Source organism: Sus scrofa, chromosome 2 (assembly GCF_054392235.1).
Source record: "Sus scrofa isolate SSC_HxYL_T2T_F1_AM1 chromosome 2, Sscrofa_HxYL_maternal_Yorkshire_Landrace_v2.0, whole genome shotgun sequence".
NCBI lineage: Eukaryota > Metazoa > Chordata > Mammalia > Artiodactyla > Suidae > Sus > Sus scrofa.
In genome coordinates, this window is record NC_139384.1 from 78,642,521 (window position 1) to 78,657,127 (window position 14,607).

General features: G+C 41.0%; 1 protein-coding gene across 1 annotated transcript; it reads right to left on the bottom strand.

Annotated features, from left to right (window-relative positions):
• Positions 1-12,442: 12,442 nt before the first annotated feature.
• Positions 12,443-13,423, bottom strand: LOC100514628 (olfactory receptor 7D4-like). Its single transcript, XM_021085512.2, has one exon. The coding sequence runs from the start codon at positions 13,364-13,366 to the stop codon at positions 12,443-12,445; it is 924 nt and encodes a 307-aa protein (XP_020941171.2). The 5' UTR covers positions 13,367-13,423.
• Positions 13,424-14,607: the final 1,184 nt, after the last annotated feature.

Sequence of the window (14,607 nt, forward strand, 5' to 3'; positions counted from 1 at the left end):
ACAGAAAATATTTGTTTAAAATATTTGTAAAGAATATTTGTTTAAAATATCAAAGATAGATGATTTTCCAGAAAAAAATATGAAGTGTCAAAATTTATTCTGATAATAAATAAAATACATTCATTTACAGGAAAATATTAGAGTAACAAAACTCTTGGGGGAGGCACAAGGCCTTGACAAACCCTTCTGAGTATAGTAAAACTTTTCTAGGCATGATACTACATGTCAATAGTACAAAGAGCAGTCAAATATACCACAAAAAAAGGAAAATAAGGGAGTTCCTCTCATGGCTCAGCAGAAACAAATATGACTAGGATCCATGAGGACACAGGTTCAATCCCTGGCCTTGTTTAGTGGGTTAAGGATCTGGCATTACCTTGAGCTGTGGTCTAGGTCACAGATGCAGCTCAGATCCCTCATTGCTGTGGCTGGGGCATAGGCCGGTAGCTACAGCTCATTTGACCCCTATCCTCAGAACTCCCATATAGGGGATGTCCTAAAAAGACAAAAAATCTTTAGGATTTTTTCATAGAACCTCTTACCTGGAGTTACTTTGCTGCTCACAAAAGCCTCTTCCCTGAGCATGAATACACACTCCTCTTTCTGAAAGCACTTACTAAGCCCAAATGGATCACCCAGATGACAGCAGGGAAGAAACCCTGGTTGAGCTGATGGAGCGAAGTATGGATGGTGAGAGATCTCTAGAAAGAAAGTTGGTTTGAGATCCAAACAGACCAGGGGTCAGCAAGGTGACAATATTCTTCATCTTGGGTCAGTGTGCTGGGAGCACAGGGACAAATATGGAATGTTTATCCTTTCAAGGACATCCTGGTTTGAATCCTCAAAGTGCCTAATTAAATACATGTTCCTAGTGTGACTCTATTTCTAAACAGCATTGGCCCTTGGAAAAGAAAGAACAATAATAAAACTGGAAACTATGACTGACAATTCTATTCCCACATGGAAAGTTTAGAGACAGTAATTTTGTTTTCATCTTGGCAGTTGTCTCCTTGGGGTTGATGTCACAGTTCAGGATTCTCTCTGAAAAATATCCTGTTAGAATCTGAACTGCATGTTCTTTGCCAGTCAAATGCCTTAAATACAATTGTATAGGGCCTGCTACATCTCTGACAGCACCTTGAATCAAAGACTGGCCCTCTCAGATAAGAATCTAATAATACATGAAACTGTTAAAAAAAACATTAATACAAATAGTGGGGGGAAGGATGGACAGGGAGTTTGGGATTGGCATATGCACAGAGTGGTATATGGAATGATTGGCCAGTAGTGACAGAGAATTCTACCCAGTATTGTGATTATATATTTGGCAAGACTCTGAAAGATAATGAATATTTGTACATGTATTACTGAATCATATTGTTGTACAGCAGAAATAATCACAACACTATAAGTCCACTGTACTTCAACAAAACTTTAAAAGTGAAAAAAATGCATTTAAAGTGAAATAAAATGGAAAACATTTGTAGTAGGAAAATCAACATTGCTATATATTAAAGACACCTATTTCCCCTACACCGGCATGTAAAATCAAAATAGAAGAGAATCAACAAAGCCAATAAGTTCACTTTGGGAAAAAAATTAAAAATAAACAAAGAAAAATGAAAAAAAATAATAGGGAGTTCCCATCAGGGCTCAGTGGTAACAAACCCAGCCAGTATCCATGAGGACTTGGATTCAATCCGTGTCCTCGCTCAGTGGGTTGAGGATCCAGCATTGCCTTGAGCTCTGCTGTGGTCAGAGATGATGCTTGGATATGGCATTGCTGTGGCTGTGGTGAAGACCTGCAGCTACAGCTCTCATCTGAGTCCTAGCATGGGTGGAAACTTCCATATGCTGAAGGTGCAGCCTTAAGACAAAAACAAAAAAAAGGTGCACATTATGGACACACACAAACACACTACCTATGTAATTTTCATGAATACATAAGTAAGGAAAATGACTGGAAGCAAGTATCTTTAAGTGTTAATATTGGTTATTTCTGAGAGGAAGATGTGCATACTTAATATAGTATTCAAAAAAAAAATGGCGTTCCCGTCGTGGCGCAGTGGTTAACGAATCCGACTAGGAACCATGAGGTTGCGGGTTCGGTCCCTGCCCTTGCTCAGTGGGTTAACGATCCGGCGTTGCTGTGAGCTGTGGTGTAGGTTGCAGATGCGGCTCGGATCCAGCATTGCTGTGTCTCTGGCATAGGCTGGTGACTACAGCTCTGATTCAACCCCTAGCCTGGGAACCTCCATATGCCGTGGGAGCGGCACAAAGAAATAGCAAAAAGACAAAAAAAAAAAAAAAATATATATATATATATATATATACATATATATATAGTATTCTATAATCTTTCTTCAATTTTACAGCAAAATCTCAAAATTTTTTTAAAAAGGAAAAAAAAACCTGTCCAGGAGCAATACTTTTCTACTACTTATAAAATAAGTGAAGTTGCTTCAACAATGTACCATTATGTCAAATTGCTGTAAAATATTGCAGATATTTTCTACTGGTGTAATTATATTGACTAATTTTTTCTCATTTTGAATAATAAAATAAAAACATGAAACTTTCTTTTTTTCTTTTGCCTCTTAGAGCTACACTTGCAGCATGTGGAAGTTCCCAGACGAGGGGTTGATTTGGAGTTACAACTGCAGGCCTACACCACAGCCACCACAATGTGGGATCAGAGCCCAGTCTGCAACCTATACCAGAGCTCACAGCAACACTGGAACCTTAACCCACTGAGAAAGGCCAGGGATCAAACCCGCCTCCTCACAGATCCTAGTTGGGTTTGTGAACCACTGAGCCACAACGGGAGCTCCCAATATACAAAACTTTTAAAACATACATATAGAAAGTAAATAGGCAGATGTTCACAGTTACAACTTTGGAGTAAAAAGAGCCAACATAAATAATTTTTGGCCTTTCTACATTTTAGTAAAAAGGCATTCTAAAATAAAATATGCATTTTAATTGTTTCAAATTAGAAAATAAAATTATGCTATTTTTTACAAATATATCAATGAAAAATGCTTTACACATTAAACATTTACGAAAAGGAAGAAAATACTACAAAACCAATTTAAAACGAGGCAAAGGAACAAAAACTAGAGTTTATTGTGGTAAAAATAAACAAACTATCCATTTGATCAATAAAATGGAAGGGAAATGCTCAAACTGCTGGAAATTCTTATCAAGAAATGAAAACAGACTATACAAGTATGTCATCTAAGAATAATAAGAAAAGCAGGGAAATTTTTAAAGATGATCAATCTCATTTTTTTCTTTTTTTTTTTCTTTTTTTTTTTCTTTTTTTTTTTTCTGGCTGTGGAAGTTCTTGGGCCAGGGACTAAACCCATGCCACAGTGGTGAGAACACCAGATCCTTAACTGTGCCAACAGGGAACTGCCAAGATAATTTTAAGTAATATGCTATGAAGATTTGGGGATCTCATGGAAATCAATAACGTAGTAAAAATCAAACTACCAATATGTAGAATGAACCTAAAATAAAGGAAGCAATTAATAAAAATTAAAACTTACCTGTACCACCATATGATTTTATCTGATAGAATTAGTCATACTTTTTAGAAACAAATAAAAGACTTAGTCAATAAAAAATGATGAAGTCTGACACTGGTCATTCTTCTAGAAGAGCCAGTACAATAAATGTGGCAACTAAAGAGGTAGGATTCCTGGATCTCTTTCCAAGAAAAGCCTTGTCATTGAGGGTCAAGAAATCTGGTTCATGACAGCCTTTAGCTGTTACCACTCTCAGGATCTGCCTGAGCATTTTTTGCTTTGCTTGTTTCTTGTTTTCTCCAATTGTCAGAATTTTCTTCTGGTGTAGCTAGTGCAGCCTCCTTTTTTCTTAAGGTTATATTCCATTTATAGTTATTGTGAAATATAAGCTATATTCCCTGTGTTATACAGTAGATCCTCATAGCCTGTTTTGTTTTGGTTTGGTTTTTGGTCACCCCACAGCATATGGAGTTCCAGGGCCAGGAATCAGATATAAGCCACAGCTGCCACCTACACCACGGCTGTGCAATGTCAGATCCTTAACCCACTGCGCCAGACCCAGCATCGAGCCTGTGTGCCAGCACTGCAACAATGCCACAATCCCACTGTGCCACAGTGGGAACTCCTACAGCTTATTTTATACTTAATAGTTGGTACCTTTTCCCCCCATACCCCGCTGTTGACCCCTCCACTCCCCTCTCCCTACTGGTAACCACTAGTTTGTTCTCTGGATCTGTGAGCCTGCTTCTTTTTAGTTAGAGTCACTAAAAGTGTTGTATTCTCTAGATTCCACATATAAGGGATATCAGGCAGTATTTGCCTTTCTACACATGACTGATTTTACTTAGCATAAGGTTAATGCCTGAGCTTTTGAAGCCACGCTCTTCCTGGGACCACAGGGCCTGCTCATTCTACCTGGGGTGGGACTCCTCCAAAGGTGAGTCTGTGCTCCAGAACACCTCAATGACTGGGCCAACATTTTCTCAGATCTGCAGAGCCATCTGTTATGAACTTCATCCTTTCATGACATCATGAGGGAGAACTGTTCCAGCCTCCCTGGGACCCTGGGACATCACTTTGGGATCTCGTCCAACCTTAACTATCTGGGCTTCTCAGAGAGATAAAAGTAGTTTTATTATCCATTTAGCTGAGAGTAGCTAACTGAAAGAAATGACTACAGATCTAATTCTCATATCACGTGAAGATCTGTAGGGGTTCAAGGTATCGGGATGATGATCCATGAAAAAGATAAAACCATAAGGAGTGGTAGGCATAACTTTCGACATGTAATTCCTAGACTGGAAAGCATCTGGCAGAAGCCCTTCATAGCAGGTCTTTGAACAGGCTGCAGAAAGGAACTCCTGCCCAGGGAGGGGACATATGTATCCAGGTGACATCTTTCAACAGCACAGGAAGTCACTGCATCAGAACAGTGCTTCAACCACAAGGACCAGGCTTGGGGTCCTTCTGGTTGAACCACTGAACCTGATAGGACCAGGCCCTGTCTCTTCAAGAAGTCACAGCATCCAGTGCAGATTTTCAGATTACACAAAGCAGGCTGATTCTAAATGGATAAAAATGTTCACATTGTGGCTGTTTTTTAAATAAGTGGACATGTGAATTTTTTTTTTATTTTTTATTTTCCCACTGTACAGCGAGGGGGTCAGGTTATCCTTACATGTATACATTACAATTACATTTTTACCCCACCCTTTCTTCTGTTGCAACATGAGTATCTAGACAAAGTTCTCAATGCTATTCAGCAGGATATCCTTGTAAATCTATTCTAAGTTGTGTCTGATAAGCCCAAGCTCCCGATCCCTCCCACTCCCTCCCCTTGTGAATTTTACACCTTGTATTTTTAGATTTTTGGATATTTAACATTTTTTATTAAGGTATAGTTGATTTATAATGGGCCAATTTCTGCTGTACAGCAAAGTGACCCAGTCATACATATGTGTATGTCGGTGTGTGTGTGTGTGTGTATATATATATATATATTTTATTACTTTCCACATGGTCTGTCCCAGGAGATTGGTTATAATTCCCTGTGCTATACAATAGAACCTAGTGGTTTACCCGCTCTAAATGTAATCATTTGCATCCACTAACCCCAAACTCCTGGTCATCACACTCCCTGCCCTCTTCCCCTTGGCAACCAAGTCTGTTCTCTAGGTCTGTGAGTCTGTCTCTGTTTTGCAGGTAAATTCATTTTTACCATATTTTAGAGTCCATATAAAACTGATATCATATAGTATTTGTCTTTCTCTTTCTGACTTAACTTAGTATGAGAATCTCTAGTCAGATCCATGCTGCTGCAAATACACACTATTTCCTCCTTTTTATGGATGAGTTGTATTCCATTGTATATATGTCCCTGGTTCCTTTTTAGATTGAAATGTATTCACATACAAGAAACATTAACACCCCTGCCCCACTCCCCCTCCCCAGAATCTAGGACTCTCTAGTCCCCTTTCTGTCTCTATGAATTTGATGAATCCAGTTATTCAACTAAGTGGAACCCTATAAATATTCATCAAGTTAGACTATCTCCTTTTTGGCATTTCAATACCTGGACTTCTGATATCCTCTTTCTTTCCTAATGTGCTACAACCACCACCGTCAATGTCTCAATAGATGAAAGTCCAATAGTTCAGTTGTTCAGGCCTCAAACCCTGGAGACATTTTGACTCATCACTTTCTCTCATACCAATATGCTGACTTATAAAGAATCCTCTGCCTCTGGCTTCAAAATAAACCCCAACTGACAGACTTCCTTGCACCCTAGAATTGAACCAGGAAGCCAGAATCATCTCTTTTTTTTTTTTTTTTTTTTTTTTTTTTTTTTTTTTTTTGCTATTTATTAAGCCGCTACCGGGGCATACGGAGGTTCCCAGGCTAGGGGTCGAATCAGAGCTGCAGCAGCCAGCCTATGCCAGAGCCACAGCAACACTGGATCCAAGCCATATCTGCAAACTACACCACGGCTCACGGAAATGCCAGATCATTAACTCACTGAGCAATGCCATGGACTGAACCTGCAACCTCATCATTCCTACTTGGATTCGTTCACAACTGCGCCATTACGGGAACACCCAGAATCATCTCTAAAAACCAGGCACAATGTCCTGCTATGGCACAGTGGGTTAAGGATCCAGCTTTGCTACAGCTACAGCATAAGTCACAACTATTGCTCTGATTCAGCCCCTGGCCTGGGAAATCCCACATGCAGCAATTCCAGCCAAAAAAAGAAAATAACACTGCTAAGGTAGGTCATGTAATGTTTCTGCTCAAGTCTCTGCAATGACTACCCATGTCACTCAAAATAAATGAAAATAAAACCCCTTCAGTGACAGGTGAAGCCTCATGTGACCAGCCCAATACATGTCTACCTCTTCTCTTGTGCTCCCCTCACTCTCTGATACAGCTACATTCCACCCCCACATTGCTCCACACCCAGGGCAAACTCCCACCTCAGGGTCTTTGTATTAACCTTACCCTCTGATTGGGGCACTCTATCACCAGATACGACTCACCTAAGCCATTCACTATCCTCACAAAAGTAACTTTCTTGGAGTTCCCGTCATGGCATAGTTGAAAATAATCCAACAAAGAACCATGAGGTTGTGGGCTCAATCCCTGGCCTTCCCCAGTGGGTTAAGGATCTGGCATTGTCCTGAGCTGTGGTATATGTCACAAATGTGGTGCTGTGGCTGTGGCATTGGATGGCAGCGGTAGCTCCAATTCCACCCCTAACCTGGGAACCTCCATATGCCATTGTCACAGACCTAAAAAGGAAAAAAATAAAATAAAGTTAATTTCTCTGTGAGGTATAAAAGATCATCCTTTTTATTGGGACAAATTGCCCTCTCCAGGCTCCTGATCCTCTTTACCCCGCAGTGGGTGAGTCTAAATCAAACACAGGCACATAGTAAATCCTCAGTAAAAATAGGTTTGATAAGCTGAATAAATGAATGTGATTCTGAATAGGCTACCAGTCACATTGTCTCTTGACCCCAGTTGACTGCTCCAAGGGGGAAAGAGCACATGATTGTACCAATCAGAATCCTTTCCTGAGATTTGTTAAACACCTCAACAGCTAAAATACATCCAGTGGCTCTTTGGTAGTGAAGCTACCAGGTGGGAGCAGTGACGGCTGCTGGCTTCCATGTCTCTTCCCATGTGGGGGTGGCCAGTCTGAAAAGATAAAGCTAATGCTTTGTCAGGAGAAGTATGATGACAAACTTAGGAATGTGGGCTGAATGTCAGAGTTCCTGCCTAGAGTCCATCCCAATCTCAATCTTTTTGAAAAATGTAGAGAAAATACTTTTTTAAAATGTTGTCAGGAGTACCAATTGGGGCTCACCAGGTAAGAAAACTGACTAGTATCCATAAGGATGGGGATTCAATCCTCAGCCTCCTTAAGTGGGTTAAGAAACCAACATTGCTGCAAGCTTCAGCATAGGTCGCAGATGGTGCTTGGATCGGGCTTTGCTGTGGCTGTGTCATAGGCCAGCAGTTGCAGCTCCAATTCAACCCCTGGACTGTGAACTTCCATATGCCACAAGTACAGCCCCGAAAAGAAAAAATTAAAAAAAATTTTTGTCAAGATACCATATCATACACATAAAACAAGAAGAACATTCTCTCTCTATCTCTCTCTTTTCTTTCTTTCTTTTTTTTTTGGGGGGGGGTGCACCCACAGCATATGGATGTTCCCAGACCAGGGAACTGTAGCAAGCCAGATCCATAACCCACTGCACCAGGCTGAGGGTCAAACCCATGCCTCTGCAGCAACCCGAGCTGCTGAAGTTGGATTCTTAACCCACTGCTCCACAGAGGGATCTGAAAAGTCTTCATATTTGATGTGTTTGTTTATGACTGTAGTATGATTTTCATTCCATCTCATCCAGAGTTAAACACACACCCAAACTAAGGTGAATAACGTCAACATTTGAGAGGGTATTTGCGGGAAAACCATGCCACACTTGATATAACTGCTGCAAATATGGTGTTGAGAATTAATGGAATGGCTGTAAAAAAATATTGCCCCAGATAGACCTTTATGGTTTGCAAATAAGAAAGAAAATTAAATAGGAATTACTGAGGAGATCGTTGAGGACAAACTAATAGAAAAACATTAAAAGGAAAGGCATCAGTGCTTTGCGAAGACAAGAACTGAAGCCTGTCCTTTAGTATCACAAAAGACTCAGGACGTTTAAATGCACAACATTCTCCCTTGGGCATCACAATGCCACTTAGTTCTGAGGCCAGTGGCCCATCACGCACAAGGGGCTCCTCAACAGAGATGAAGGCCATGGAGCTTCTCTGGGGAGAATGGATCACATCACAACTGAGGTAGACTGCCAGGCTTGTCCCATTGTACCAGGAGACCACAGAGGGGGGAGGCCCACAGGTGGAGAAGACTTTCTATTTTACCTCATAGAGGACATTCTCACTAAAGAGGAGACAATTTGAAAGTAAGAGAAAAAGATTCCAGTGAGGGGAAACACACCCAGCAAGGCAGTTGTCACAGATAAGTGGATGGTATTAATGCTGATCACTATGGTTCCCTCGTTCAGATGCTGCCTGCCTGGTGGAATCCTCCAGAAGAGGGAAGAGTAGGATGTCCCTTGTGAGGAAGTATGTGGGCCACACAGAGAAGAAGGGGAAACAAGATGGCAAAACCTATAAAATAAAATGCAAAGCATGTCTGTGGGTGTGAGCTCATGTATACATGCTTTTTCCTTTTCATTTCTTTTTTTAATTATTTGGCGACACTCCTGGAATGCAGAAGTTCTTGGGCCAGTGATCAAACTAGTTCCACTGCCGTGACCCAAACCACAAAAGTGACAAGACTGGATCCTTAATTTTTTGAGGCACCAGAGAACTCCCATAACTGCTCTTGAGTGGAAATGTGTTGTGTTGAAAAACAGAAACAGACTCACAGACATAGAGAACAGATTGTGATTACCAAGGGGAAAGGGGGAGGTAGTGCAATGGATGGGGAGTTTGGGGTTGGTAGATACAAACTGTTACCCTTGAAATGGATAAGCATTGAGGTCCTACTGTATAGCACAGGGAACTATATGAACTCTCTTTGGGTAGAACATGATGGAAGAACATAGGAGAAAAAGAATATATATATGTATATGACTGGATCAATGTGCTGTGTACCAGAAATTGAAAAAATTCTAAATCAACTATACTTTAATTAAAAAATCAGCACCTAGAAATTATCATACTAAGTGAAGGGACTCAGACAGAGAAAAACAAATACTGTATGCTATCATATAGTTTGAATTTAAAAAATTATATAAGTAAATTTATTTACAAAACAGACACAGAAGCACAGACCTTGAAAACAAATGTATGGTTACCAAAGGGGAAGGATGAGAAAGGAGGGATGGATTGGGGGTTTGGGAAGGGCAAAGGAAAATCTACACAATGTTTTCTGTTTTGTAAATACGTTCGGGGCAGGGCAGGGCTGTGCCCATGGCCTGTAGAAGTTCATGGGCCATGGAACGATCATACACCACAGCAGTGACCCAAGCCGCTACAGTGACAATGTGAGATCCTCAACCTGCTGTGCCACAAGAGAACTACTCTACTATTATTTTAGATTCCACATAAGTGATATCACGTGATATGTTACAGATATTAACTGTGAATGAGCATAAAGGAACGCTCTAGGGTGATAGAAATGTTCTAGAACGACCTATAATGATCATTGAACAATGCTACACTAACCAAAACAATAGAATTTATCATCTCAATGGCTGAACTTCATGGTATATAAATTATCCCTCAAGAAATCTATTAATAAATTTTAAAAAGTCTTTTTCTAGAATTATCCAAGGAGTATTGAAAACCTGTATCTTTGTTATCAACATTCTTTATGACACACCAGTATTTTTATGGTGGCCACTGTTTACTGCAATCACATTTACCTCTTTAGTCCCCAGTTGTGTTTGTATGAAGCAGATGATAAATACATTATGGATTAAACTTAGTGGAATCAAGTTGAGTTAAAGCCACACTGAATATGTTATTCCTACCTAACAAGTTATGATTTTGCAGGAATTTGGAGATCTTTGTATATACCCAATACTTGTTTGTTTCTGTGTCTGCTTGGTTTTGCCCCAGAAGTCCTTGGTATCATTCATGGTATCATTTTCTCTTCATGGTCTTTATCACCTGTCTTAGCTTTGGTTCAACAGAAGCAGATGCCCAGCCAAGGATTCACGTGTAAGCACTTTATTGGAAGGAGTAAGGACCATGAAACATGGGTTAGAGTGAGGAGAAGTGATACAGGGAAGAGAGTACATCCAATCAAGCTTAACTTAAGTCATCCCCCACACAAGTGAGCAGAGTTTTCATCCTGTAGGGAAATTCTAGGAAATGGCACAACATCCAAAGGTCAGAATTAACACACGACCAAAGGGTGAAGAAGATGGTATCCCCCATGACTCTCCATCAAGAGCTGTCCCTGGTGGGGCATAATTCACAGTCAGGTCTGCCATCAAGCATGCAAAAGGTCGGTTCCACCTGGTACTGACAGGGGCAGTCAGGCCAGATTGCAATGGACATGGGGAAGGGATCCCAGGGGAAGTAGGGGAAATGTTGACAGATTCTGCCACCCATCTTTCACTGCAGACTCAATTCTATCAATAGTCTTCTCACAAGTTGAATTACTTTCTGAATACATTCCACACGTGTGTAACTACCACTCCTGGTGGCACCTCAAGAACGTTCCCTCGCCTAAAATCATCCATGTAACAAAATGTTTTATTCATCTATTATATCCATTATTAGATGTCAGAAACTTGGTGTGCATCTGGAAACTGCCCTGATGGGAAATAAATGTCCAATGAAACAAGAAAAGGAAAGAGGAAGAGGAAGAAGGAAGGCAAAGAATGAAGCAGTGTGGATTTCCCATCATGGCACAGCATTCATGGACCCAAATAGGATCCATGAGGATGTGTGTTTGATCCCTGGCCTCACTTAGTGTTTTCATGATATGGCATTGCTGTGAGATGAGGTGTAGGTCACAGAGGCTTCCTGGATCCCACCTTTGTTGTGGCTGCAGTGTACTCTGGCAGCTACATCTCTACTTCAATCCCTAGCTGGGGATATTCTGTATACACAGGAAGCCCAAAAAAGACAATGAAGCAGTGTTTGAGAGTTTTCTTACACAATATATAGCTATCAATCAACTGAACAAGCTGGCACTCAAAACTATATTCCGACTCTTCTTTTTTTTTTTTTTTTTTTTTTGGCTTTTTTGGACCACACCCATGGCTTATGGAAGTTTCCAGTATACGGGTGAAATCAGAGATGCAACTGCCAGCCTACACCACAGTCACAGCAATGCCAGATCTGAACTGCATCTGTGACTTAAACCACAGCTCACACAATGCAGCATCCTTATCACACTGATCAAGGCAGGGATGGAACCCTCGTCCTTGGGTCTTAACCCTCTGGCCAAGACAGGAACAGCTTGCATGTAATAGTTTTGATTCTCTCAGAAGCTGATACTGAACCAAGGTTGCATCTTCAAGCACTTTATATGAAGGAGCAAGGAACATGGGTGGGAGAGAGGAGAAGTGAACACAGGGAAGAAAACACACTCAGTCAATCAGTCCAAGAGAATGACTGCTAATGCTGAATAAAGATGGAACTTATGGACAAGATATAAAGGAGAAATGTCAAAAGGGAATTGCTGAGAGGGATGTTTGAGAAACACCAATCCAAAAACAAAGACATGTTAAGTCACACATGCTTTACAAAAAGAAGTCAAGCAGGTTTTGAGGGGAGAAAAGAAACAAGATATTGAACTTTGCATCATTTGCCTTTGGAGCCCACCATGTTCACTTGGTTCTGAGGCCAGTGGCCCATCACTAGCAAGGGACTCAGCTGAGGAGCCTTCCCAAGGCCCCCTTCACATCCTTGTTCCTCAGGCTGTATATGAAAGGGTTCAGCATGGGAGAGACCACGGTGTACATCACTGAGGCAATGGAGATTCTACGTGGAGAATGGGTAACAGCAGAAGTGAGGTAGACCCCTAGACTCGTCCCATAGAACAAGGAGACCACAGAGAGGTGAGACCCACAGGTGGAAAAGGCTTTGTACTTGCCCTCAGTGGATGCCATTTTCATTAAGGAGGAGACAATCTGAGAGTAAGAAAAGAGGATCCCAGTGAGAGGAAGCATACACAGCAGGGCAGTGGCCACATACATACAGACCTCATTGATGAAGGTGTCTGAGCAGGCCACCTTGAGAATCTGATCCAGTTCACAGGAGAAATGTGGGATTTCAGTGCCTACACAGAATGTCAGCTGCATCAACAGTAGAAGATGAACAAGAGCAACACAGAAAAAGACAAACCAACACATCAGAACCAGGAGGACACAGAGGCGGGCATTCATGATGACCATGTAGTGCAAGGGGTGGCAGATGGCCACAAACCGGTCATAAGCCATCACGGCCAGGAGGAAATTGTCCATTCCAGCAAAAACGACAAAAAAATACACCTGAGTGAGGCATCCTATGTAGGAGATGTCTTTGGTGTGTGCCTGGATGTTCACTAGCATCTTTGGGACAGTGGTAGAGACGAAACAGATGTCAACAAAAGACAGGTTGGAGAGGAAGAAGTACATGGGGGTGTGGAGGCGGGAGTCAGAGCTGACAGCCAGGATGATGAGCAGGTTCCCAAGCAGGGAGACCAGGTACATGGATAAGAAGAGCCCAAAGACTAAGGGCTGCAGTTCAGGGTCATCTGAGAGACCCAGGAGGAGGAACAGTTTTGATACTCCTGTGTGGTTTCCTGCTTCCATGTAGCTGGTGTGCCTGCTGGGGAAGGAGGCAAAAGCAACTTTCAGTGAACAGCCAACTGGCACCTGAGGTAGCCACCACCTTTTGTTCCACCTTTTCATGGACGTCCTGCACCCCCTCTTTGTCCCTCCATTACCAGTGATTCTCTCATTCAAGGGGTAGCCCATTTCCATTTTAAATGTGTGTAATTATTCAGACATTAATTAAGAAGAAATCACTCTCTCTCTTTTTATCACCCACGCAACAGATACAAATTCTCCTGTTCAAATTGATAAACATAAACCAATTTCTTCTCAGATAACACCCCTCCAAAATGATTGAAGACATTTGAGTCCTTTTCTTCAATAATCTCCACATATCCCTTGTTCAAAGAAGTCTTTTCGTGGTGATTAAGTCATGGATTTTCACTTCCAACAACCTCAAGTCTATGATCTGATTTGATGTCACAGTTAACTCTCACTTACCTTTTTTTAATTCTAAAACTGATATTTTTTATTATTGGCATTGCCGCAATACCTTTTCTTCCTACTGTAAAGCATAGTGACCAAGTTACTCATACATGTATAGATTCATTTTTCTCTCATTATCCAGCCCCATCATAAGTGATCAGACATAGTTCTCAGTGCTTAACAGCAGGATCTCATTGCTCATTGTGGGTCCTCTCATTACATCCTTTGTGAGGTCTGAACATGCCTTTGTACATGGTGAGATCTCAATACATGATAGCTATTACTAGTATCATTATTCATCCATTTTTAAGATAATTATTGTTGATACATAAATCTCCCACTGGATAGTACAGAATTGCTGTTTAGAACATGTGATCTTAGAAGTTCTCTGATAGACCAGCAGTTAAGTATTCATCATTATCAATGCTGTGGCCTGGGTTCAGAAAGAAAAACAAGAAAATGGGATCTTGAGTCAGTCTTCCTTGAATAGAATTTTGGTCCACCAGCTTCCATCTGTGTGACCTCAAGACAAAGTTATTTAATCTTTCTCAGGGCAGATGCCTCATCTCTACTGTGGGGGTAACATTCCATAGACTATAAGACTAATGAGTGAGTTAAGTGGGATGATACAATTTTTCTAGTGTGATTCTTCTGACACATACAGCAGACACTTCATCAATGAGAACTTGTTCAAAAAAATTAATTTGTCTTACGAATTCTCTATCAGTGATCAACATTCCCCTTGAACAAGGATGGCCATCATAAATGGAATTCCAGGAGTTCCCGTAATGGCT